The sequence below is a fragment of the Phoca vitulina genome, unplaced genomic scaffold, assembly GCF_004348235.1.
Source record: "Phoca vitulina isolate PV1807 unplaced genomic scaffold, GSC_HSeal_1.0 scaffold24, whole genome shotgun sequence".
Classification (NCBI taxonomy): Eukaryota; Metazoa; Chordata; class Mammalia; order Carnivora; family Phocidae; genus Phoca; species Phoca vitulina.
In genome coordinates, this window is record NW_022589727.1 from 27,380,917 (window position 1) to 27,408,027 (window position 27,111).

Sequence of the window (27,111 nt, forward strand, 5' to 3'; positions counted from 1 at the left end):
TTTGTATGTATGCTTCAGTGCTTTACAAAGTGTATTTATCAGCAAAGGATTTGCTTGATTTGCTCTATTATTCCTATTAGACTGAGAGCTTCTCAAGGACAAGAAGAAAATCTCCTTTTGCTGTCATTAGTAAGGGCTCGAGGGTGGCTTGGAATCCTGTCTGTCTCTGTAAGGCACATGTAATGCCAGGGTGTCCCCTGTGTCGTAGGCTCAGGGAGCATTAAAGTCTGGGCTGGGTAATGAGCTGCAACGTGGTAGGGACAGGTCAGATGTGCAGACCGACTGGCTGTGCGTGACTCAAGGCTGGAAGGCCTCAACGTTGCTGAGGGTTTTCAGAGTTCTCTTTTTGGAGTAGTTAGTGTCAGTTGGGGAACTACTACAACTACCTGCTATTAATAGGTGAACTCTGTATGCAATTCAAGGGGATGGTAGAAAATGAGTTTGAAAAAGAAACATGGAGAATGGTGGCACCAAAGATGAGATGAATCGATAATGTGAACTGTATAACCCAACTAAAACTTATGGAGGCTTAGTGATTTTCTTAAAGTATTTACACAGTGTTCCAAACCTTATGAAGGATTGGGCAAGCATGCAAACATGTGGAAGACATGTGTACCTCTTGGCATGACACTTTGCTGTAACTGCTCCAGGAAGATGTCATTGGTCTGCATGTTGCTGTGAGGTCAGAGTTCCTTTATTGGGATATTTTTCATTCTGTATGAGAACTAGCTGAGAGGCATACATTCTTGGTCTAATTTAGAAGTAGATGACAGGATGGCAGAAGGAAGGGATCATGAAAAAAAAAAAGGGAAGTGGAGGCTTTTGTCAAATCAGTACATTTATCCTGTGGGGATACGTGGTATTCTGCCAAAACCACAGAAACGAAATTATGATCTGAGTAAAGCATTTTATAGTTCTGTAGAATTAGCAGATAATTTCAAGATTAACATTATTCTTAAAAGATTTTAGAAAAATTCATTCAGAAATAGCTATTTCAGTTCTTAATTATGTTGAAAAAGTTAGGCTTGGTAGATACTGGCTTTTCAATCTATTTACAAAAATAGTTTATGTAATGACAGTTTTTAAAAGGGAAAGGGGCATCAGGTGGTAAAAACGCTTTGCATATTGACTGTTTTTCTTGATTTTCAGCAATACCGTGAAGAACTGGATGCCAAGTTTAATGCTGATAAATTTAAATGGGACAGAATGTGCCATAGAGAAGCTGCAGTAATGTTGAAGGCATTTTTCAGAGAACTACCCACCTCTCTCTTCCCTGTGGAATATATACCTGCCTTCATCACTCTCATGGAAAGTAGGTGGAAGAAGTTAAGTGTGAATGGACTAAGATGTAAGGTCAATAAAGTGACACAGCAAAAGAAAGATGCATAATCAAATGTGATCATAAATGTACAGATTTCCTGTTTCCTGGGAGTGCTTGGTGAAATATTGAATTTGATGGTAAACAGTCCTCTATTCTCATTATCGGTAGATACAATTTAGCGGGTTTTATGATCGTTAAAAGAGAGGGTTGCAGAAAGACCAGGCTCTTGAGATTTGAATTCCTGCTCAACCATCTGTTAGCCAGGTAATCAACCTTTTTGAGCTTCATTGCTGCACCTGTAAATTACAGATAATAATTGCTTGTCAGGGTTGATGTGGTTATTGAACGAAGACATCTAGAATAGTACCTGGTGTGTAATAGTCCTTCCAAAAATAGAAGGTCTCTCCCTTCTTTAAATCCAAGGTCCTGGGTTTGATGATGTGTAACACACAGTAAATGTTACACAGAAGGTGTTTTGTCTCTGAAAACTACAAAGTCACATAGATTAGGCCTTAAGTGAGGAACTTGGATAAAAGCATGGAAACTGGAAAGTGTGTGTTGTATTTGGCAATGAGGGAATAATTTGGCATGGTTTTAGTTTTTAGCTTCAGGGTTCAATATTGTGGAGATGTGACAAGAGAGAAATTTAGAAAAGTAGAATGGGTTTACATGATGGGGGCTTTGACTACTAACCAGAGGAATTCAAGGGTCACAAGCCTAACTCTGTACAAAGCTGTTAAATAAATGGTAATTCTACATGGACAGAAAAGGCCCATGGACAAACTGAAAGGACACACCCCTTATGAAAAGGTTGACCACTGCTCAGCTCTAGATAATGGTTACCATGTAGGAATGAGAGCCAAAATCCACACTTCAATAGGAAAACTGTAAATTTGAAAATATCAGTCACAAATTCAAATTTGAAAACACTCTGTGAGCCTAACAAATGATATCTCTAGCTGCCAGTTTACAACTTACTGCAGGTTGACCAGAACTATAAAATCCTTAAAACCACAATGAAGGAAAATAATAGGTCCTGAGTTTTATGACAAAATTTGTCCTAAAAAATAGTAGGTTCTAAATCTTTAAAAATTTTAACTAAATCAGATTCATAAAATAATCCTTTGTGTCTTCAGAGAAGAGAATATGATAAGCAAGGCAGTTTTTTCCTAAGCTTTAATTCACATGCCATCTGTGACTAGTATCTCTTTTCTTTGTAAGATGTAGTATTTTGTTTTATGAAAGAAGCTTGCAAAGAAAGAGAGAAGAGCTAGTTCTCTTTATTCCTTTTTATTTCAGATATTGTGTTTTGTCAGTTCTAAAATTTCCAGTTGGTGCTTTTTTTAATTGAAATATAATTAACACACAGTGTTGTATTAGTTTTAGGTGTACGATATAATGATTTAATAATCTGATACATTTTTCAGTGCTCATCATAGTAAGTGTACTCTTAAGCCCCTTTATCATTTTCACCCACCACCTCCCCACCTCCCCTCTGGCAACCACCAGTTTGTTCTCTATATATTTAAGAGTCTGGTTTTTTGTCTCTTTTTTTGTTTGTTTGTTCATTTGTTTTGTTTCTTAAATTGCACATGAGTAAAAAAATCATATGGTATTTTTCTTTCTCTGACTGACTTCTTTCACTTAGCATTATACCCTCTAGATCCATCCATGTTGTTGCAAATGGCAAGATTTTGGTTTTTTATGGCTGAGTAATATTCCATTATATGTATATGTGTGTGTGTGTGTGTACATTGTATGTATATATACACACCCCACATCTTCTTTTATTTTTTTTCACACCATATTTTCTTTATCCATTCATCTGTTGGTGGATACTGGGGTTGCTTCCATATCTTTGGCTATTGTAAATAATGCTGCAGTAAACATAGACGTGCATATATCTTTTTGAATTAGTGTTTTTGTTTTCTTTTGATAAATTTCCAACAGTGGAACTACTGGATCATATGGTAATGATATTTTTAACTTTTTGAGGAACTTCATAGGGTTTTCCGCAGTGGCTGCACCAATTTGCATTCCTACCAACTATGCATAAGTGTTCCTTTTTCTTCACATCCTCACCAACACTTGTTACTTCTTGTGTTTTTTATTTTGGTCACTCTGACAGGTGTAAGGTAACATCTCATTGTGGTTTTGATTTGCATTTTTTCATGTGTCTGTTGTTCATCTCTATCTTCTTAGGGAAAATGTCTACATTAGGGAAAATGTCCTACACCCATTTTTTAATCAGATTATTTGGGGTTTTTTTGTGTTAAGTTTATACATTTTGAATATTAACCCCTTATCAGGTATATCATTTGTAAATATCTTCTCCCATTCAGTAGGTTGCCTTTTTGTTTTGTTGATGATTTCCTTCACTGTGCAGAAGCTTTTTATTTTGGGGTAGTCCCAATAGTTTAATTTTGCTTTTGTTTCCCTTGCCTGAGGAGCTGGATCTAGAAAATCTTCCTATGGCTGATGTCAAAGAGATTACTGCTTATGTTTTCTTCTAGAAGTTTTATGGTTTTAGGTCTCACATTTAGGTCTTTAATCCATTTTGAGTTCATTTTTTTATATTTTGGGTTCATTTTTGCATGTAGTGTAAGACAACGGTCTAGTTCCATTCTTTTGCATATGGCTGTCCAGTTTTCCCAACACCATTTGTTGAAGAGACTGTCTTTTCCCCATTGTATATTCTTGTCTCCCTTGTCATATTCTTGCCTCCTTTTTAAGGATTTTCTATTTATTTGCTGAGATGGCCTATCTCCTCTCTCATTATAAGCATATTTTTCTTAACATCATTAATGTTTCAAAATCCTTGTCTGCTAGTGCCAACACCTGGGTCACCTCTGGGTTGGTCTCTGTTGATTGTCTTTTCCCTTGAGAATGCATCACTCTTGTATGTCAAGTAAATTTAGAACTATATCCTGAACGTTGTAAATGCTGTGTTTTGGAGACTCTGCATTCTATAATATTTCCCCAAAGAGTGAGGTTGGAGTCTTGTTTTGCTTTTTGTTGTTTGTATTTGGGCCAACAATTTACTTGAACTCAAATTGTCAGCGGTCTTTTGGACTGTCAGTTCAGTTATGTATCTTTCCCTGTGCTATTCCACGCATGCTTCGTTCATGAGTCAGCCAAGATTTTTTACCAGAATCAGGGCCTCCTCCATTATTTCCCAGTGGCTGTGGTCATCTTGAATCCTGTCTTTTAGCTGTTTGGGCCAGAAGAATTGGAGTTTTAGCTGCCTCCTGCAAGACCAGCTATGGCCTGACCATAGACTAAAAACCAGGATAGTGGGAAACTCTCCCTGTACCATTCTCTGTTTCCAAGTGTCCAGGCTTCTCAATCTGCCTGCTCTTATGAATTCTCCACTGCCTTAGATGGTTGGTTTTGTATTTGTCCAGAGTTAATAGTTATCTTCAGGAGGGTTGGTCAGAACAGAGCTTATTCAGCCATACCAGAAGCAGGACTTCCTCCCTTCAATTTGTAAGTAGGATTTTCTGTATAGTTTGCTCTCCTGGAAAATGGAGAAGTATTCCCTTTGCCTTGCTCTGTGGTATAATGCTAAATAATGCATCAAAACAATTGGTGCCACAGAAGATTTTTTCTGTTTGTGGTTTTTTGGTCTTATGAAATTATGCAAGGAGTCCACTGCCAGTCCTGTTCAGAGAATCCTATTTTAAAATGTCATACACATTTAAAACTAGGTTTCCTTAACATCATTGTTCCTGTCTGACTACAGCCAATACACTTCATTGAAGGGAGAAAATCTGGAAAATATCCTGAAAAGGTTCACAGAGGAGTCCACATTTCTTTGTATGACTTTGAAAGTGAAAAAACCATGTTGCAGTGATTGATTTGATACCAGCCAACCCCACAGGAAGCCCAGAGTTCTGGGCTGCTACCAGCAGGGAAAATGTCCTTTTGGCTACCTAGAGTAAGCCCTAGTTATAATGAGATTTTCTGAAGGAAAGAATTGTGGATACGTGTGTTTAAACTGCTAATCTTTATGCTCTAAAATGGGGTTTGGAGGATGTAGTCTTTTAGTGTAATCACATTCTTTTTCCAAACTTGGCCCAAAAATTGCCCATAAAATTAAAAGACTAAGTCAAGCTTTATATACTTTTGTGAAAAGTTGAATCATTTTCTGGGAAAATAATGACCTCAAGGGAAAAAAATCCGAACCAGGATGCAGTAACGAATTAACTACAAAACTATTAGCCACAATGTGGTATAGGGGTAGGTGTCCTAAATAAAATGAAAATGGATTATTTGCCAGTTTAGAGTTTCAGTCTTAAAAGTAACTTCATAATTTCTTTGAAATTGATGGAAATATAGAGCCTGCATCTGCATCTATTGTTCCCTCTGCCAAAAGGTTGGCTGCATTGGAAGATTATAGACAGCCTGCAATTTATGTATTAAATAATGCCTTATCTGTCCCTCAGTGCTTTGTACTGAGATATGCTCCTGATAGTTGCTATTAATCATGTAAACTCATGTCAATGTACATTAGCCATTTTCAAAAACATCCTGAATGTGTGTCATTTTTGTTTACAAATTTGACATAAATTTCTAAAAATCCACATGGGGATTGTGCCAAGACAATGTGATACAATCCTATAAATAATCCTCCCAACTGTTTCTTTGTTAAATGGTTATGCACATTAGTGATCTACTCCTAACTACGATGCACACAATCTCCTATAACCTAGTAGCTTGTCTCAAGAGTGTTTCCACTGCTGTAAAGCTAAGTAACTTTACAGGCAGATGACTGCCTGTCATCCACTGAATATAAATAGATTTACCTTCAAGTTGAGAACTCCCCAGGGATGCTAGAACATACTGCTTCCCTCTAGGAACTCCCCACCAAGAGACCATTGTGAGGAGAATACAGAGAGACAAAGCAAAGCCTGGAATGCTCTGATATACTCTACATTTTCAGGACAGCTGGTTGTGGATTATCCAGTTGTGGATGGAATCCCTAAAATTCCCTGAAACAGGAAAAGAATCAGCGTTTAATACACAAGTATAAATGCCAGCCCTCTGGCGCCATCTTCTGTCATTATCAAGGAATAAAATACTCAAGAATCTCTAAAGATCCAACTATAGTCACTTTCCTTAAATGTCCATAATAACAAGAGCAAATACATATAGAGGTAATTATATACAGGCACTGATGTAAACACACTATACATACTAACTCATTTAGTCTTTGTAATAACCCAGGGAGATAGGTAGATATGACTACTCCCATTTTACAGATGGCAAAATAGTAGGAATGAGGGGTTAAGTAGCCTGCACAAGGTCACTCAGACTAAAGTAGATGCAGGATTTGAACCTGGTTCTAGAATCTATGCTCCTAATAATTATACTTTGCTGCCTCGTTATGTGGAAAAAAGATTTATTTTCTGTTGACTTGAGCTTTTAGGCCTTCTGTTTAGAGCATACAAGTAAAGCAGGGCCTGTGGAAGTACAAAGGGAAATGTTATACAAATCTAGATTATTTTGAGGATCTCATTGGCCACCTGCCTCTACAATGGCATTATGGGATGTGAAAGAGGAGTTGATCGACTGAGGCTCTTGTCCAAGTTAACAAATTTACATTGTTGGGCACAAAACCTGAGTCTTTACCACTGAAAGCTGTCAGGAGTCCTCCTGTGCCACCAGATGTTAGCAAGAAATGCTGTCAGAATGCAACAGTGTTGTTCAAAATGTGTGGTTATTTCTGTTTTCTTGTTAGGAGGGCCTCACATCAAAGTACAGTTTCAAGCTTTACATCTCATGGTCATGGCACTGCCTGATGCCAACAGGGACACAGCCCAGGTATGTTGTATCAACCTCATGGTCTGTCATTGGCCCTTCTTAGTCAAAGACAATGGCTCAGATGGAAAAATAAAAACCAAGATGACAACTTACCAAGCCAGCTGAGCATGCTGTCAGCCTGTTATTGCCTTCCCACATTCTTACTGCTGTTCTCCCGAGGAAGACAGGAAAGAATATAAATCCTAGAATCTTCTCTGAACATTTCAGTTTAATTCATTCAGTCTATTAAGAGATACTGAGTATCTGTCTAGTGCCAGGCACTGGCCTAGGGTTAGCAACAGGAGAAGCAAAGATGGAAGACAAATGGGATAATGTCAGAAGAAGACAAATGGGATAATGTCAGGGGCCATTATGTAAGCTGCAGAATGTAAAGCTCTATAATTTTAGGTCCTCAGCTACTCACTTCAGTCTGGTGACAGAAGATCTGAAGAGTATCCTTAGGGAGGAAATTTGAAGTCACTGATATAAATGAAATTTCTAAAATGTTGGTGTCTTATAGTTTATAAAGATAATTCAGGGGCGCCTGGGTGGCTCAGTCGTTAAGCGTCTGCCTTTGGCTCAGGTCATGATCCCAGGGTTTTGGGATCAAGCCCTACATCGGGCTGCCTGCTCAGCGGGAAGCCTGCTTCTCCCTCTCCCACTCCCCCTGCTTGTGTTCTCTCTCTGGCTGTGTCTCTCTCTGTCAAATAAATAAAATCTTTAAAAATAATAATAATAATCAATTGAAGAATCCTAGAATCTTGGAATTTTAGAAATCACCTGGTAGGATCTTCTCATTCTACAGGTTAGGAAAATTAGACTCAGAAAAATGATTTTTCCATTAACATATAATAGAACATTTGATAGAACCATATTCCATGGTTCTCCCAAATATTTTGCCCCTTATTTCAGATTTATTTCCCTGCTGTATGTTGGCAAAAATCAAAAGGTTCTCTTGCTATTTTGATAATGATTCTGTATGCAATAGGAAATTTGTTGTAAGTACAACAGGTGTTTGGAATCTTTGAAATGAAATTGAGTTAAGATGAGTTGGAAAGAGCCCATAATTTTGAGGCCAGGAAACATAATGCTGAAAACAAAGATGATTCTTTGTGCTGCCTCTCATCAGACATTTCAACTTGATGAGAACCTTTCCTCCTACCTAATAAAAACATCTATGTCAATTATAATATATGTCAGTTATATCATGTCCTGAGCCCAAGGATGGGGATTGGATGTGACAGAAGAATGTCTGTTTCTAGTATAATTCAGTAATTTTTCAAAAGCTGGAAATTTATTAGCTTGTTTTGGGGATTTTTGTAAACAATGTTCTTTTATATATAAAGAGAAAAAAAAATGATGCATCTGGTATCAGATATTTGGTTCAGAATGTCATCTATCCTCTCATATAACCAAGGATGCAATAAAAACAAGTAATCCAATACTTTTCTAACAGAAGATCCTCAAAAACATCATGGGACTGGTGGAGATGTTACACACATGCACACACACACACAAACACATACACACACACTTTCCCCATTCTACACTGTGACTGGATCTAGGATTGAAGCTGATGTGCTATAGAGATCAAGAGCTCTGGCTTGAGAATCAGGTTTACTCCGTTCAAATCCTGGCTTTGCCACTTAATTGACACTGGGCAAAGCTACCTGAATCTTTTCCATTAGTTTCCTCACCTGTCAAACAGTATTAATAATAGTACCTACTTCACAGGGTTTGTAATAATGATAAAGTCAGTGATATGCTTGGCTTACAATAAGCCCTCAAGTAAATGTTGACTATTATTATATGTTAATCATTTTCTCATTAAAAATACTATAGCAGGATTTAAACTTGAAAAACTTTTTTTTTTTTTTTAAAGATTTCAGCCCTCTTGGTGAATTTCAGAAGGTTCTGATAAGCATCTGTACTTTGGTGGCTTAGCCAAACTTTAAGCTTTCTCAAATCTCTCTCTCTCTTTTTTAAATGCCAAGAACAGCTGCGTGTAAGCATTTCCCTTTGGTCTGCTAAATATTCCAAAACTGAAAAGCAATAGAAAAATGACACCGAGAAAGTAAAATTTTTAAATTTTTCAATTGAGTTTACATTTGGACTGAGGAATGAGATACTCATGTTTTTTTTTTTTTAATGGGTTTTCCTTTCCCAAGGAAATATTAGTTTTCAATGGTAATACTTTAAATAAGGGTGTTTTTTAGGATTCCTTTTCTTCCTTCACAACGAAACTGCACTTCATGTTTATTTGAAATGCAGTGTTTTCTCTTCCTAGTTTACTACATAATTTTAATATTTGTCAACCTTGTTTTGGTAAAAGAAAATAAAAAATGCAAACTAATATTTATAGTATCTCCAATATAATAAAAAGTGGAAGCACTTTTATGAAGCAGAGAATTCAGTAAACTATTCACATTTCTCATTAATACTTGTAAGGAATAAAAGAGGCAACGTTATACGTTTAACCATTCTATAGTTCTGACAGTTTTCCAGAGGCACCATGAATGGGTATAGAAATGAATGATAACAATCAGTGGTGCCTTTTGATAATTTACAGTAGTGTGACACAGTGCTGTTTCTTGTTAGGCCCTCATGACATTCTTCAGTAAAGTGATTGCCAACGAATCAAAAAACCGAATGAGTATATGGAACATTTCTACTATAATGGCACCAAACCTTTTCTTCAGTCGAAGCAAACATTCTGATTATGAAGAATTACAGTTAGCAAACACTGCAGCCCACATCATCCGCCTAATGCTTAAATACCAGAAAATTCTGTGGAAGGTGAGTAACAGTGTGATGACTGTGATGTTTTCCCTTGAAGTCCACTAGCACCCAGGAAACATAAAGGCTCCATGCCATTAGTCACAGGGAAGAAATGTGAGAAGATAATCCCAGGTTGCTTGTGGCATCTTTGTCAGTCTTTAATGGCTGCTCCCAAGCATGTTTTACCTTTTAAACAGGAATCCTTATCATTTTCTCTAATCTTTACAAGGACAAGTTCCACAGTCCCTAATTAGGATACTGAGCATCCTAAAGGAGTTACCATAACTGGAGACAGAGTCTAACTGGGAGGTTTAATTCAATACTTTCCTTTTGATTCAGGCAGTGTTTCTTCTCCAGGTTCCGTCTTTCTTAATCACGCAAGTCAGAAGAATGAACGAGGCTACCATGTTGTTAAAGAAGCAGCTCCCAAGTGTCAAAAAGCTGCTGAGGAGGAAGACCATAGAACGAGAGGTAATGACAATAAACTAAGGATGCAAATGTTGTTACTACCCAGGTTTTTATTTCTCAAAGTGTAACACAAAGTAGCTTGTAATTTAGAACCAAAAATTTTATATTCTCACAGAGTATCACTCTTATGACCATAAATATTTTGGAAATGGTGTTCATAACAGAGGACCAAAGTCTTTCCATTTTGTTGAAATAATGTGCTTCTTGTTGAAGTTTTTGAAATCATGAAGATTATTTAATATTGTTAAGTACTTAAGTCTAGGATGGTTCTCACAAAAGATAGAAATCAACCTTTAGTCCCTATGAACTAGTTTTAGGGCAATCCAGTATATCTAATAAAGAATTCTCTAGTGATTGGATAATAAAATAATTTTTAATCTTAAGTTGTTTAGTGTAAATTCATTGCATTCCAAAGAATTTTTGCTTTAGTATAGTTTGTATGGAGGTGAAAAAGAGAACAGATTTTAGAAGAATTATCTTTATTGCTTTAATTTAATTTGAGGAAGATCATGAGTGTCAGAACATTCAACCTTGAGGAGGACGTAGAGATACCTGAAATTTGCTTTGCTCTTAAAGGAATTTCCACCAAATGTGGGAGAGAAATGTGTACAAGAACAATGAATATGCATTAAGTGTTAGACCAGTTGTATGGGCCATGTGGCAGGACCATGCAGAAGAGAAAGAAATGTGCTCCATTGTGGGGAATTGTGGACATCTTCCAAAAGGAAGTGGTGTTTGAGCTACATCGTGAAGGATGGATAGTATTTTGAAGGGAGAAAGGAGGAGAAAGTTAATCCAGGGAAAGGAATAGTAAATGGCAGAGCAGTGAAGTGGGAGTATTACTAATTGATCTATCATAATCATGATGAATGGCTGTATTCCTTTATTGATTACAGGCAAAGTGACTTCAGAATAAGTAGAATCGGGGCGCCTGGGTGGCTCAGTTGGTTAAGCAACTGCCTTCGGCTCAGGTCATGATTCTGGAGACCTGGGATCGAGTCCCACATCGGCTCCCTGCTCAGCAGGGAGTCTGCTTCTCCCTCTGACCCTCCCCCTCTCATGCTCTCTGTCTCCCATTCTCTCTCTCAGATAAATAAATAAAACCTTTAAAAAAAAAAAAGAATAAGTAGAATCAACCATTTAAATTTGGAAAAAAGATTGCTTTAAGTGAGAAAAAAAATTCATTTTTTAAAAAACTTTATTGATACAATCCTCATATCATACAGTTCATTTATTTAAAGTGTAAAATTCAATGGTTTTTAGTATATTCCCAGATATTTGCAGTCATCAATGCAATCAAGTTTAGAACATTCTCGTCACCTGAAAAAAACACTATCCCCTTTGGCTATCATCCCCCTAAATACACCTCTACCATTTCCTTCTACCAGTCCTAAGCAATAATTTATCAACTTTCTGTCTCTATAGAGGTCCCTGTTTTGGACTTTGAATGAATTAAATCATATAATATGTGGCCTTCTGTGACTGGTTTATTTCATTCAGCATTATATTTTCATGGTTCCTCCAAGTCATAGTATGTATCAGTACTTCTTTTTTATGGCCAAATAACATTCCCTTATATGGATTTCCACATATTTTTTATTCATTCATTTATTGATAGACATTTGGGTTGATTAGATCTTTCACTCATTGTGAATAATGCTGCCGTGAACATTTATACTTATGTGTAGAGATGTTTTTACTTCTCTTGGGTATATGGTGGGTAATAAAGCAACTCTATGTTGAATCATCTGAAGAACTGCCAGACTGTTTTCCAAAGCAGCTGCCCCATTTTTACATTTTCACCAGTAGTGTGTGAGGATTCAGATTTTTCCATATCCTCACCAAAACTTGTTATAATCAGAAATTTTTATTCTATCCATCCTCTTAGTATAAAGTGGTATCTTATTGTGGTTTTGATTTGCATTTCCCTGAAAACTAATGATGGTGAGCATCTTTTCATGTGCCTATTGGCCATTTGTATATCTTCGTTGGAGAAATGTCTATTCAGATTCTTTGCCAGTTTTTGATTGGGTTGTCTTTTTACTGTTAAGTTGTAGGAGTTCTTTGTATATTCTAGATTCAAGTCCCTTATCAGATGTATGATTAGAAAATATTTTTCCCCTTCTGTGGGTTTGTCGTTTCAATTTCTTGATTGTGTCCTTTGATACACAAATGTTTTTAATTATGAAGTATAGTTTATGTATTTCTTTTGTTGTCATATATAAGAATCCTTTGTGACATCTAAGATCATGAGGATTTGAACCCTATGTGTTCTAAGAATGCCATCCCACCCTGAGCGCGCCCGATCTCATGTGATCTCGGAAGCTAAGCAGGGTCGGACCTGGTTAGTACTTGGATGGGAGAATTTTAGTTTGTTCTTGTATTTATGTCTTTGTTCCATTTTGAGTTATTTTTAGTATATGATATGAGGTAGGAGTACACAAGTTCATTCTTTTGCATGTGCTATCTAGTATCTCAGCATCATTTGGTGAAAAAGACTACTCTTTCCCCAGTGAATGGTCTTGGCACTATTGTTGAAAATTGACCATAGATGTATATTTTTTTTCCAGACTCTTAATTCTGTTCTGTTGATCTATAGGTCTATCCTTATGCCAGTAACACAGTGTTTTGATTACTGTAGCTTTGTTTTAAGATTTGAAATTGAAAAATGAGAGTCTTTCAACTTCTTTTTCCAAATAACTTTGATTATTTGGGATTTCCTAATTTCCATATGAATTTTGGGCCAGTTTTCCCATTTCTGGAAAGAAAAAAAAAACAGTAGTTGGAATTTTGATAGGGATTGCATTAAATATGTGAACCAATTTGGGAAGGATTGCCATCTTAATAATATTACACTTTGTAGTCCATGAAAATGGATTATCGTTCCATTTATGTAGGTTTTCTATAATTTATCATTTCTTTTAACACTGCTTTATAGTTTTTAGTGTACAAGTCTTATACTTCCTGGATTAATCATTTATTCCTAAATATTATTCTTGTTGATATTATGGCAAATGGAATTGTTGTCTTAATTTCATTTTTGGATCACTAATTGTATATGGAAATACAACCTGATATTTCTTTTTTTTTTTTTGTAAGATATTATTTATTTATTCGACAGAGAGAGACACAGTGAGAGAGGGAACACAAGCAGGGGGAGTGGGAGAGGGAGAAGCAGGCTTCCCGCTGAGCAGGGAGCCCGATGCGGGGCTCAATCCCAGGATCCTGGGATCATGACCTGAGCCGAAGGCAGACACTAACGACTGAGCCACCCAGGCACCACCACAACTGATATTTCTATATTGATCTTGTATTCTGCAGTTTTGCTGAACTCATTTACTGACACTAATAGTTTGATTTTATTTGTGTTAATTCTTTAGGATTTCTACATATAAGGTCATGCTGTCAGTGAATGGAGATAATTTTCCTTCTTCCTTCCCAATCTCGTTGCCTTTTACCTCTTTTCTTGCTTAATTATCCTGGCTAGAACTCCGGTAAAATATTAAATAAGACAAGAGCAGAGATCCTTGTTTTGTTTCTGATCTTAAGGGGAAATCTCAGTCTTTCACCATTAAGTATGATGTTAAATCTGTGTTCTTCACAGATTGCCTTTATTGATTTGAGAAAATTTCATTCTTTTTTTTTTTCTTACTTTTAAAAATTCAATTTGTATAAACTGGAAAAAAATAGTTTACCCATTTCTCCCCACTGTACTCCATTTCCCCACCTTGGCAACCACCAATCTGTTCTCTGTGTCTACAAGCTGGGATGTGTGTGTGTGTGTGTGTGTGTGTGTACACATATATGTGTTCCATATATATATTCCAAATATAAGAGAGATCATACAGTATTTGTCTTTCTCTGTCTGACTATTTCACTTGGCATTATGCCCTCAAAATCTTGCCATTTTCGATAACATGGATGGGCCTCAAGAAATCTCTATTCTCTTCTTAATTTTTTGGGTGCTTTTATGATGGAAAGGTGTTCAACTGTGTCAAAAACTTTTTCTTCATCTATTGAGATGATCACTTTTTTTTTCCTTTAATTCTATTAATATGATGTGTTACACTGATTGGTTTTCATATATCGAACTAACCCTGCATTCTTGGGATAAGTCCTCCTTCGACAAGGTATACAGTCCTTTTAATATGCTACTAGACAGGTTGCTTTTATTTTGTTGAGGATTTTTACATCAACATTCATAAAGAATATTGGCCTGTAGTTTTTATTTCTTGTTATATCTTGTCTGGCTTTAGTATTGAAAATACTAGCCTTATAGAATGAGCTTAGGAAGTGTTCCTTCCTCTTCTGTTTTTTAGAAGAGTTTAAGAATAATTGGTGTTAATTCTTCAAATTTGCAGAATTCACCAGCAAAAACGTCTGGATCTAGACTTCTCTTTGTAGGAATATTTTTTGAACACTAGACTCAATCTTCTTATTTATTATAACTCTATTCAGACTTGCTGTTTCTTCTTCAGCCAGTGTTGATAGTTTGTGTGTTTCTAGGATTTTGTCTATTTCATCTTGGTTATCTAATTTGTTGGTGTACAAATTGTTCATGGTGTTCTCTTATAATTATTTTTATTTCTGTAAGAGTGGTAGTAATGTCCCCACTTATGTTCTGGATTATAATTTGAATCTTCATTCTTTTTTCACAGTCAGTATTCAGTCTAGCTTAAAGGGTTGTCAATTTTGTTGATTTTTTGATAGGCCAACTTTTGTTTCATTGATTCTCTTGTTTTCCTATTCTTAGTCCTTATTAAAATTCTAATCTTTATTATTTATTTTGTTAAGCTTGTTTTGAGTTTAGTTGGCCTTTTCTTTAGTTTCTTAATGTAGAAGGTTAGATTATTGACTTGAGTTCGTTCTTTTTTAATGTAAACGTTTACATCTATAAATTTTCCTCTGAGAACTACTTTTGCTCTGTCCCATAAGTTTTGGTATGTTTTGTTTCATTTTTGCCCATCTCAAAGTACTTTTTAATTTTCCTTTGACCCATTCATTATTTAAGAGTATGTTTTAATTTCCACACATTGAATTTCCCAGATTCACTTCTGTTGCTGATTTCTCATTTAATTCCATTGTGAGTGGCCAATATACTTTATATTATTTTGATTTCTTAAATTTTTCTTAAAGATTTATTTTTACAGAGAATGGGGGAGGGGCATAGGGAAAGAATCTCAAGCAGACTCCCCACTGAGCAGGGAGCCCGATGTCAGGCTCGATCTCACAACTGAGATCATGACCTCAGCTGAAATCAAGAGTTGGATGCCCCACCCAAGTGCCCCAATATTATTTTGATATTTTTAAATTAATTGAGACTCATTTTGTGGCCTAACATATTGTCTACCCTGAAAAATGTTCTGTGTGTACTTAATGCAAATGGACTCTGCGGTTGCTAGTGTTCTGTAGATGTCTGTTATGTCTAGATGAAGATTTGTTTTCTCTCTGATCTTCTGCCTAGTTCTTCTGTTATTGAAAGTGAGGTATTGAAATACTGAAATCTCTAGCTGTTGCAGAATTGTCTGTTTCTTCCTTCAATTCTTTTTTTTTTACTATATGTCTTACGATATATCTTTTGCTCTATGATTTCTGTTCCACAATTCCTCCATTATTGCCTTCATTTGTGTAGAGTATTTTCTAGTATACCACTTTTAATTATTTTACTATATATTTTTGTTGAAAGAAACAGTTGTTTCTTTTACTACACATTTTTTAATTATCTCCTTAGTGGTTGCCCTGAGGATTACAAGTAACATCTTAATATATCGCAATCTAGTTCATATTAGTTTCACCTTCAATTCAATAGTATATAAAAACTCTATTTATAGACCCCCATATCTCCTACTTTATGCTGTTATTGCCACAAATTGCATCTTTAAAAATTATGTGCCCGTCAACATAGATTTATAGTTATTGCTTTATGCACTTATCTTTTAAGTTAGATAGGAAAAAAGGTGGAGTTGCAAAAAATACATAGTGCTGTTTTTTATATTTACCTATGTAGTTATCTTTACTGATGTTATTTCATGTGGATTCAAGTTAGTCTAGTGTCCCTTCATTTCAGCCTAAAGGACTATCTTTAACATTTCTTATAGGGAAGTTCTGCTAGGAGTGCATTTATTTATCTTAGAATGTCATAATTTCTTCATTTTTTTGGTTGTTTAGTTTTTATTTAATAATCGTAAACTTAACTCTAATTCAGCTGCACTTAGAGGGGAATAAGGAAACTATGGAACCCAAAGAACTGCAGCAAGAAGAGCACAGAGATGATAAGCTGTTTTAAGCAGATGAGGATAAGGGGGTGCTCTTCTGAGCTACAGAAGGAATATTCTGGTGGTTAAGAGAAAACGTAAGTCAAATTTATTAGATTTGCCTATAGTCAGCAGTGGTGATCTCTTTGCTGGTCTTGCCATTCTTGGACCCAGAGTGCTCTGTGACTTCCACAGTATTCATGCCCTCTTTCACCTTGCCAAAGACCACATGCTTGCCATCCAACCACTCAGTCTTGGCATTGCAGTTGAAAAACTGGGAACCATTTGTGTTGGGGTCCAGCATTTGCCATGGACAAGATACCAGGCCCCACATGCTTTAGGATGAAATTTTCATCATCAGATTTCTCCCCATAGACTTGCCAACAGTGTAATTATGGCATGGGAAATCACTGCCCTGGCACATAAATCCCAAAATAATCTGTGAAAGCAGGAACCTTTATAACCTAATCTTTTCTCCCCAGTGCTCAGAGCATGAATGTTTTCTTCTGTCTTTGGAACTGTGTGCACAAGCAGCTCAAAGGAAATATAGCTGAAGGGCTCACTTCTCAACAGCAGTATTGAAGAGCATGGAGGGGTTCACCATGACTGGGTGGCACAGGTAGCTCTGGCATGGTGGCATCTAGAAGGCCTCTTCTTTATTTTTTAAAGATTGTTTTGCCAAATAGAATTTGCTTGACAGCTTTTTTTTTCTTTCAGCACTTTGAATATGTCATCCCATTGTCTTCTGCTTTTCATGGTTTCTGCTGGGGAATCAGTTGTTATTATTGAAAATCTCTTGTGCATGCTGAGTTGCTTTTCTCTTGCTGCTTTCAAATAATACTTTGTCTTTTGACAATTTGATTATGATGTATCTTGGTGTAGATCTCTTTCATTTTATCCTATTTGGAGTTTGTTGAGCTTTTTAAATAGGTAGATCAACATTTTCAGCAAATTTAGAGAGTTTTCAGCCATTATTACTTCAACTATTCTCTCTGTCCCTTTCTCTTCTCTTCTTCTGCAACTCTTAATTATGTATGTGTTGGTGCATTTCATGTTGGATATTGCCCTACAATTCCCTTTAGGTTTTGTTCGTTTTTCTTCATTCTTTTTTCTTCCTATTCTTCAGACTGGATAATCTCAATCAATTTATCTTCAAATTACTGATTTTTTTTCTGCCTCAAATCTGCTATTGAGCCCTTCTAGTGGATTTTTCATTTCAGTTGGACTTTTCAGTCCAGAATTTCCCTTTGATTCCTTTTTATAATTTGTCTCTTTTTTGATATTCCTAATTTGGTAAGATCTAATTCTCATGGTTTTCTTTAGTTCTTTAAACATGGTTTCCATTAGTTCTTTGAACATTTTTAAAATATCTTATTTGAAGGCTTTTTCTAGTAACTTTAATGTTTAGGTTTCCTTCAGGAGTTTCTTTTGGAACTATTGAAACTACTTTTTCCCTGTGTATGGGCCATATTTTCTTGACCTTTTTTTGCCTGTCTCATATTTTTTGTTGTTGTTGAAGAATGGACATTTTATTTATTTATTTATTTTGTAAGATTTTATGTATTTATTTGACAGAGAGAGAGTGAGAGAGCACAAGCAGGGGGAGCAGCAGAGGGAGAAGCAGGCTCCCCACTGAGCAGCGATCCCAATGCGGGGCTGGATCCCAGGACCCTGGGATCATGACCTGAGCTGAAGTCAGATGCTTACTGAGCCACCCAGGTGCCCTGAAGAATGGACATTTTAAATATTACAATGTGGCAACTTTGGAAATAAGATTCTTCCCCCTCTTCTAGGGTTTGTTGCTGCTTGTTGTAGCTGTTGTTTGTTTTTTTTAATTACTTTTCTGCTGAGCTAAATTTGTAAAGTTTGAATTGTTTTGTGTGGCTACAGAAGTCTCTGCTCCATGAGCTTAGTGGTTAGCTAATGTTTGCACAGAGATTTTCTTAAACACTTTGTACCAAAAAACTCCCAGTCTTTGCAGATGAACTCTGTATGTTTGTTTGGGTGCATCTTCAGCATTCAACCAGACAGTTTATGACTCTGCTTGAGCCTTCACTTCCTGCCTGGATAGAGCACGAAGGGCAGCCAGCTTAAATTGACAGCCTAAGTTATTTTCAAGTCTTTTTTGAACACATGCACAACCCTTGGCATGCATGTGGCTTTCTAGATTCTCAGGAATATTTGGAGCTTTTCAATGCCCTTATTCCCCAAAGAATCTCAGTTTCCAGCTTTGCCTCTCAAGCTTTTTAGTTAGTCTGTTGTTTTCTCCAAGTCTTACCCACTGCATCAGGCAGCAATAACTTAAATATTTGCCTATAAATGTTTTCACCATCATACCACTTTAGCACTGGTCAGGTTCCAAGTTAGTCAAGATAGAAGCAAGCCTTCTGAACCAGTAAGGGAGCCACCAACCAGGTCAGAACAAAGAATTACAATTCTTTGTGAATGAGTCATTCTGCTCCTTCCTGTACCTGTACCAGGAATGCAGGCTGTTATTTTCAAGCCTGGCACTGAGCTTAGGGAGCAGAGATGGGAGAAGTATAAGTTCGAAGATTGATTTATTTATTTTAGAGAGGGAGAGGGAGAGAGAGAAAGTATGAGTGAGGGGGGAGGGGCAGAGGGAGAGAGAATCCTCATGCAGACTCCCTGCTGAGCATGGAGCCTGACACAGGGCTCAGTGCCAGGACCCTGAGATCATGACCTGAGCCAAAATCAAGAGTTGGCTGCTTAACCGACTGAGTCACCCAGGTGCCCCATTTTTCTTACTTAAACACTCACCTGGTTGCATCCTTCAGGCTAGTAGCCTCAGCGAATTAAAATCTTTCTCTGTGCCTCAATTTTCTTATATTATAAATTGGGGAGAAAGGTAATGATACCTAATTCACAGAGTTGTCATTAGCATCAACTCACCTACCATGTGTAAAAGCACTTTTTGTAAGTTGTATGATGCTATATGAATGTCAGCGATTTTAATTTTTTGGTTGTAACATTAGAGATATGAAAAAAGTAGAATTTAAAGTTTATAAGTACCATGGAAGCAAATACTTAAAGTTGAAGAAACAGTCTTTCTTCAGTTCTGTTGTACTATACCATGTGTTTACCTCTTAACTTTGATTAGAATAGTTCATTAACAGGTTACAAAGTTCAAAAGGTACAAAACACTAGAATAAAAATTGGCCACCTCTGACTTCCCCTCCTGGAGATAAATAATATCACCAATGATAGGGTGGGTGTGCCCCAAAACATGCAGATGTATATACTTCCAAAGAGGCATTCTGCACATGCAAACAAATATGAATGTATGTTTGTTGTTATTCAAATATGAATGTATGACTTTGTTACATTAACATGTTATGTGGAGCACAGGGTGCTGGATGGTGAATCACACACAGCTCAACACCAAACCATAAGAGAAATTGAAATAGTAAAGTTTAGTATTCACAGGTTCTGGAGGAAGTACACGGCATGCCTCAAGGAGCCATATGGGCAGGTCAAGGCAGGATGCAGACAGAGCCATAGAACCTGGGGCACATTTCTTTGTTAAGGTCCATTGGTGCAGTGATTTGGGGTTCCCAGGCTAAGGCCACATTGGTCAATCCAAACCAAAAGAGTGTTTTTTTGGTGAGCTCCACAGGGGTCTTATCTAAGGGGCACACAAGGGGATAACCCTGGGAGGTGGGGAGACTGTTGATCACGCAGGTTACAAGGAAGTCATATCAGGACTCCACGAATTGCTTGAGACTCTGTGGGCTTATATCTAGGGCAGGGGCTTGCATGAGGGTCTACTGTCAGTTTAAGGTCACTGCAGGATGCTTGGCCAAACAAAATGGATGCTGAGGCAGCAACACCATGGAGTGTAGCTGACCTGAACTCTTGACAGTGTTCTTCCCTTTTGCATGAATGGTAACATACATGAAATACTGTCCTGTGTCTTGCTTTACTGACTTGAAAAATCATGGTGATTATTCCATATCATTATTCCATTATCAATTAACAAAGGCTTCTTTGCTTCTTTTGCACGGTATTCCATAGATGCATCGTAATTTATGTAAGCAGTCCCATATTGTTGAACAGTTAGATTGTGTCAGTCTTTTGCTAGTAAGATTTATGCACTAGTGAACAAACTTGTATATACATTATTTCTCACAAGTGAAGTATATTTGTAGGATAAACTTACAGATGTAGCATTGTTTGGTCATTTTAAATATTTCCAAAATGTTTTCCATAAAGATTGTTAACAGTTTACACTTCCAAGAGCAGCATGTACTTGTTTTCCCAACATTAATCCTGAGGACTAAATGTGTTTTGTTTTAGGTTATAAGCCCCAAGACTTCAAAGGTACTGCAAAAATCACCCTCTTCGAGAAGAATGGTAAGAAAACAAATAATTTCCTTTCCTCTCTTGTTAACTCCCTACATGGTATTTTCTGGCTGTGTCTATCATGCCTATGTATAATTTTGGTCATGATCTATCCTTCATACTGGACACATTTCATGTGGCACATGAAGGAATAGTATAGGGAGAGTCAACTAACTGATGACTCAAAATGTATGGTTAGGCAGCCTGTACACAAGTATGAATACTGTAGGAATTTATAGGGAAAATGTGATTGTTATGATCACAGGTACAGTAATATCATCAGGAAGGTAGAATTTATCTTACACAGGTTTCTGGGGTGGGGATGGGGGAGGGTGGCACTGGAAGAGGAAGGGCATGAAATACCCAGAACAGTGTTTTAGGAGTTTAGTCTTGGCTCCAATGACCCGACACCCTGCAGCCTCCCCCCAAGGTCCATCACCCTCAACATCCATTCCCTGGCATGCTCTCCTGGTTCTTACTGGTAATAGTATAAAAGTACCATAATAACTGACCCTATTTTAAAATATTTTCTCTTAGTTTCCTACCACAAACTAGGTAGGTTAAAATATTAGAAATTTATTCTCTCACAATTCTGCAGGCTAAAAGTCTGAAATCAAGGAATCTGCTTAGTTCGTTCCTTCTGAAGGCTGTGAGACAAGGATCTGTTCTTGACATCATTCCTAGCTTTTGGTGGTGCCACCAATTCTTGATATTCCTTAGCTTGTAAATACATCACTTCAATCTCTGCCTCCATCTTTACACACTGAGTGTGTGTGTCTGAGTCTCTTTTATAAGAACAGTAGCCATATTGGATATACATCCACCCTATTCCATTACAACCTCATCTGAGCTAATTACAACTGCAATGACCCTATTTCCAAATACGGTTATATTCTCAGCTACTGGGGGTTAGGACTTCAAATATCTTTTGTGGGGACACAGTTCAACCCATAATGTATTCCTTTTAGGGTATGTATTGAGTCAATTCAACTTAAACCTTCTATATCAACCATGCCATCCTTTGAGAATGTTCCAATTTAAAATGATTACCTGAGGAGTTAGCCAGATCCTCAGATAGAAATTTATTTCTATTTATATCTAGATAGATAATGAATTTTAAAAATATTCAAAATTTGGAAACAAAAGGAATTTTCCAGTCAATCCTGACAAAACAGAAATTTCTGTTAGACCATGCCATTCATTGATTATTTCACTTAACAGGAGCTCCATGGTAGGTCTGCAGGCCAGTCTTGTCATATGAAAGCAGAGATACTGAACAGTCCATACACTGCTCATCAGAGTATTATCACATACTTTGAGGGATCAAGTTTTAAGTGCTCATTTGGAATTCAACTTGGGCCCCCAATCATTGTTATTAACTAAAGAAAAATGATATTTAAAAAGCTGTATTTTCTAATTGATTCTCAAATTTTCCAGAAGGTTGATCTTAAAATATACTGAAATACAGAATTCTGCTTAAAGTAAGCTTATTTAGGGCACAGTTCAAGGAAATGAACTGATAGAAATGTGAGATTTTGTCATAACCTAGTGTTACTTCTCTCATTTTAAGGCATTATAGCAAGGCCTTAAGTGTGTAACAAGAGTAAAATCCCAGGTTAAGTTTAGTGAATCTCCTGTTAAAAAGAAAGCAGTGTTTCATTCTGGTTAAATACTGGTCACATTCACATGTTTTCCTAATTCACACTGCCACTGATTTTCATCTCTCTTAAATGCAGTCATTAAAGTGATATTCATCCTAGTTTGACAGAATGTACTAAATTTTTCCTCATTGGCAGTCTGACGTGCCGGAAGGAGTCATAAGGGTCCATGCTCCACTTCTCTCTAAGGTGTCCATGGCCATTCAGCTCACTAGTCACACCAAGGCCAAAGACATACTGGCAAAATTTCAATATGAGAACAGGTGAGTAAAAGTGAATATAGGTCTCTGTACAAGGAAGGTGATGTTTTATCAGATGAGTGACTTTCCAGGCATTTACAAACTTGACCTTTTTGGAAAATTAGAAGCTGTTACTTTGGGGACTTTACCAATAGAGTAAGTCAAAAGTAGAGAAAGAGATTAAGTAGACCATAGAATTACTGATAACAGAAGTGTTCTGTTTTGTTTGTTTGTTTGTTTGTTTTAAGAAATTTCTACAAATGGGATTCTTGATAGATATCTTCTATCTTGGTGGTTTCATTTACTACATGAGTTTTACCTTTTATTAGAATAAAAAATATAGCAAGTTAGTTTTAGAGCTACCTGGAATACCATTCCATGCTTCATTGAGCTTCAACATGCCTAGATCAGATAAAGTTTATATAGTAAATGGACATCATAGCCGTTGTTTTCCTTAAAACATACTACTAATAAATCTTGGGATCAGAATTTTATTTACAAAAAGAAATCCTTTTGCTCATCTCCCGTAAGTCACCTTGAAGCAGCATTAATCAGGGTAATTTTTCTATAGGCATTCTTATTCAAGGATAAACATTTGCGCTAAGGTTTTTAAAAGATGAGAAGCATGAGAGGCACTCGTTTAAATCCATCCATTAGAGAGGAGGTACAGCTTGATGGTCTCTAGTAAAACTTGTGGATATTCTTTTTATTCTTTTTGTTGTTGTTGTTAGAGAAGAGAATGAGAGCAAGCAGGGGGATTGGGAAGGGCAGAGGGAGAGGCAGAGAATCTTAAGCAGACTCTGTGCTGAGCACAGAGCCCAACGTGGGGCTTGATCTCACAACCCTGAGATCATAACCTGAGCTAAAATCAAGAGTTGGACACTTAACTGAGCCACCCAGGTGCCCCAAAACTGATGGAAATTTCTAAAGAGAAGCTTTCCAATCATGTTAAAAAGGAGTACTCATGTTGGGGGGGGGAAGCCAATTGCGGAAGATTACATACCATAAGACTCCATTTATATAACATTTTAAAATGACAAAATTTTAGAAATGAGGGGTAGGTTAGTAGTTGCTGGGAGTTGGGGAGAGGAGATCATGGGAGGGAGATGGGTATGGTCATAAAAGGGCAACACAAGGATCTGACAGTGTTGGAATTGCTCCGTATCTTGACTCTGGTGGTAACTGTATTGAACTTAACACACACACACACACACACACACACACACACAAATGAGTACAAGTAAAGTGGGAAATTTGAATAGGATAGGTGGATCATAGCAATGTCAGTATGCTGGGACTTTATACTATATTTGTATAAAATGTTACCATTTGGGGAGAAGTGGGCAAAGAGTATGAGGAATTTTTCTGTATTATTTCTTAAAACTACATATGAATCTACCACTATCTCAATGAAAATATTTCAATTTAGAAAAACAAGAGTAGCCAATAAAAGTAATCTATGGTGTTAGAAGCCAGAACAGTGGCTTTCTGTGAGGGTGGAAGGGTTGGTGACTCAGAAGCCTTGACAGCGGCTTCGGAGACGTTCCTGTTCTAGACTATGGGGGCTGGTTACGTGGTATGTTCGCTTTGTGAAAATTCTTCAAGTATTCTTATGATGTGTGCATGTTTTGTATGTTCTCTCTCTCTCCATATACATATGCATATATATGTATGTGTATATATAAGCATATATAAAAAAGAAAAGAAGAGTAGACAGTCCAGCAGGAGCCCAGAAAATGTACTTCTCTGTGTTGCTAGAACACTGTAAGTAGTAACTGCTAGGCAGTAATAGAGAGACTTGAAATTCCACTCGGGGGGATGCGAACATCCAATAGATGGCTAGTCACATGCGTGACAAAACTGCCCCTGGATTCTCATGTAGGCCTTTTGTAGAATGAAAATGTTCTAATAAAAATAAATTAGAATCAGTGACTATAGATAGATGCAAATCCTTTGTATGAACTTCAAAAGATGTTGTTCAGTCCATTTTCTTCACTCATTAGAACTGTGGCCAATTTCAGTTTAGTTGTAAACTGGCCCATTTTTGCCTGTTTCACTAGAGGCTTATTTTCTGACTACTAACCACCTCTTCTGTTTAAGTAAAAAAAAAAAGGGGGGGGGAGAAGTCCCATTCCTCCCAGGTCCTCTCTCTTCTGACTAAAAACCCTTGGACATAACACAATGACAAGCATAGGAAGACTCTGAAAGGTAAAGAGCCGAGTGCGGACTGCCTAGGGACATCGGGCCTGTGAAACAACGTGGTGGTGAATGCCTGGATTTCCTTATTGCCTCCCATATGTCCAGGCAGGGTGCTGTAGGAACCTTCAGCCTGGCACAGGCACACACAATAATGAGCTCCAAGAAGGAGATCCTGTTCCCGCAGCCAAAGGACTGGAGAGAAGGTGGCCTAACCACAAAAAACCATTTTGGTAATATCTGCCCTACTCCAACCAAACACCAACAGAAAAAGCACACCACTACACCTGTATTTTCAGTGGGACCAAGCAGGCAACTGATGTATATGCCCCACCCGACAGAATCAGGTGGCGATCCGGTTCCCAACCACAACAGTGTCAGCAGGGTCCTGCCTCTAGCTGAGTCTCCGCCACCCAGCAGCAGTGAGACCTAACAAATCAGTGCAAAGCAGACAGTTATTGACCAGCTTCACACACACACACACACCCCCCCCCCCCACCGCCTGCCCCAGAGTCAGGAAGGTCCCTTGAAGAGCTGAGCTTTACCCTCACCCAACAGCAACAAAGCAGCAAGAGTCTACCTTCTGTTGCCTCTCCCTGGGGCCAGCAGAGCCCAGCAGGGGCTGATCTTACACCCTCAATCAGAGGCAGTAAAGCAGTGCCAGTTGGTGTCCCACTTTCACTGGGCAGGTGTCAGTCGGGCTCAGCAAAAAGCTGAACATACCCACCCACTCAGCCCTTGTGCTAAACTTCAACAGGAGCAATGGCTGCCAAAAAATGATGATTAAATAAGATCCAGAGTCTCATAATATCCAAAGTGTCTGCAGTATGATACAAAATCATTCATTATACCTAAAACCAGGAAAATCACAACAGGAATGAGAAAAAACAATTGACAAATGCCAGCGCTAAATTGAATCAGCTGTTAGAATTATCTGACAAGGATTTTACAGCAGCCATCACACACATGCTTCAACAAGCAGTTATGAATTCTCTTGAAATGAAAAAATAGAAAATCTCAGCAAACAAATAGAAGTTATAAAAAAGAATGAAAGAAAATTATGGAACTGAAAGATAAAATAACTGAAATAAACTCACTAAATGGGCTCAATATTAGAATGGAGATGACAGAGGATATAATCAGTAAATTTGAGGAATATCAGTAGCATTATTCTGAACAACAGAAAGAAGACAGACCCAAAAAAGTGAATATAGCCTCAGGGATCCAGGGACTGTAGCAAGAGAGCTAACATTTGCATCATTGTAGTACCAAAAATAGAGAAAACAGAAAGGAACTGAAAAAGTATTTGAATAAATAATGACTGAAAACTTTCCAAATTAGCAAAAGGTATAAACCTACATATTTAAGAAACTAAGTGAACCCAAACAGGACAAACCAAAGAAATCCCTTCCAAAACAATGTAATTAAACTTGTAAAAATTAAAGACAAAAAAACAAACCTTGAAAGCATCCAGAGCAAAGTAATGCCTTTCTTATAGGGAACACCAATTCTAATTATAGCAGATTTCTCATTTCTTATTTGAAACCCTGGAGGCGGGGTGCCTGGGTGGCTCAGTCATTAAGCGTCTGCCTTCGGCTCAGGTCATGATCCCAGGGTCCTGGGATCCCTGCTCAGCTGGAGGCCTGCCTCTCCCTCTCCCACTCCCCCTGCTTGTGTTTCCTCTCTCGCTGTCTCTCTCTCTGTCAAATAAATAAAAACTTAAAAATCTTAAAAAAAAAAAAAAATGAAACCCTGGAGGCCAGATGGAAGTGGCATAACATCTTTCCAAGTACTGAAAGAAAGGAACTGTCAACCTTGAATTCTATGTCCTGCAAAAAATATCTTTCCAGAATGAAGGGGAAACAAAGACGTTCTTCGGTGAGGCAAAACTAAGGAATTTTGTTGCTAGCAAATTTACCCATAAAGAATGGATAAAGGAAGTTCTCTAAATAGAAAGAAAATGATAACAAAGGCTTGAAACATCAGAAAGGAAAGGACAACATCAGAATGGATAAAAAATAGTAGTAACTATAATA

At 37.3% G+C, this 27,111-nt stretch overlaps 1 protein-coding gene across 2 annotated transcripts in view; it reads left to right on the forward strand.

Moving 5' to 3' along the window:
- Window positions 1–27,111, forward strand: part of ARHGAP28 (Rho GTPase activating protein 28) — a 221,945-nt gene that overhangs the window by 184,435 nt on the left and 10,399 nt on the right. For both annotated transcript variants that reach the window (XM_032421200.1, XM_032421201.1), the window contains 6 exons: window positions 1,150–1,312; window positions 7,062–7,144; window positions 9,722–9,919; window positions 10,259–10,372; window positions 20,938–20,994; window positions 22,779–22,903. In XM_032421200.1, coding sequence (XP_032277091.1) covers window positions 1,150–1,312; window positions 7,062–7,144; window positions 9,722–9,919; window positions 10,259–10,372; window positions 20,938–20,994; window positions 22,779–22,903 — 740 coding nt within the window. The remainder of the gene's footprint in view (window positions 1–1,149; window positions 1,313–7,061; window positions 7,145–9,721; window positions 9,920–10,258; window positions 10,373–20,937; window positions 20,995–22,778; window positions 22,904–27,111) is intronic.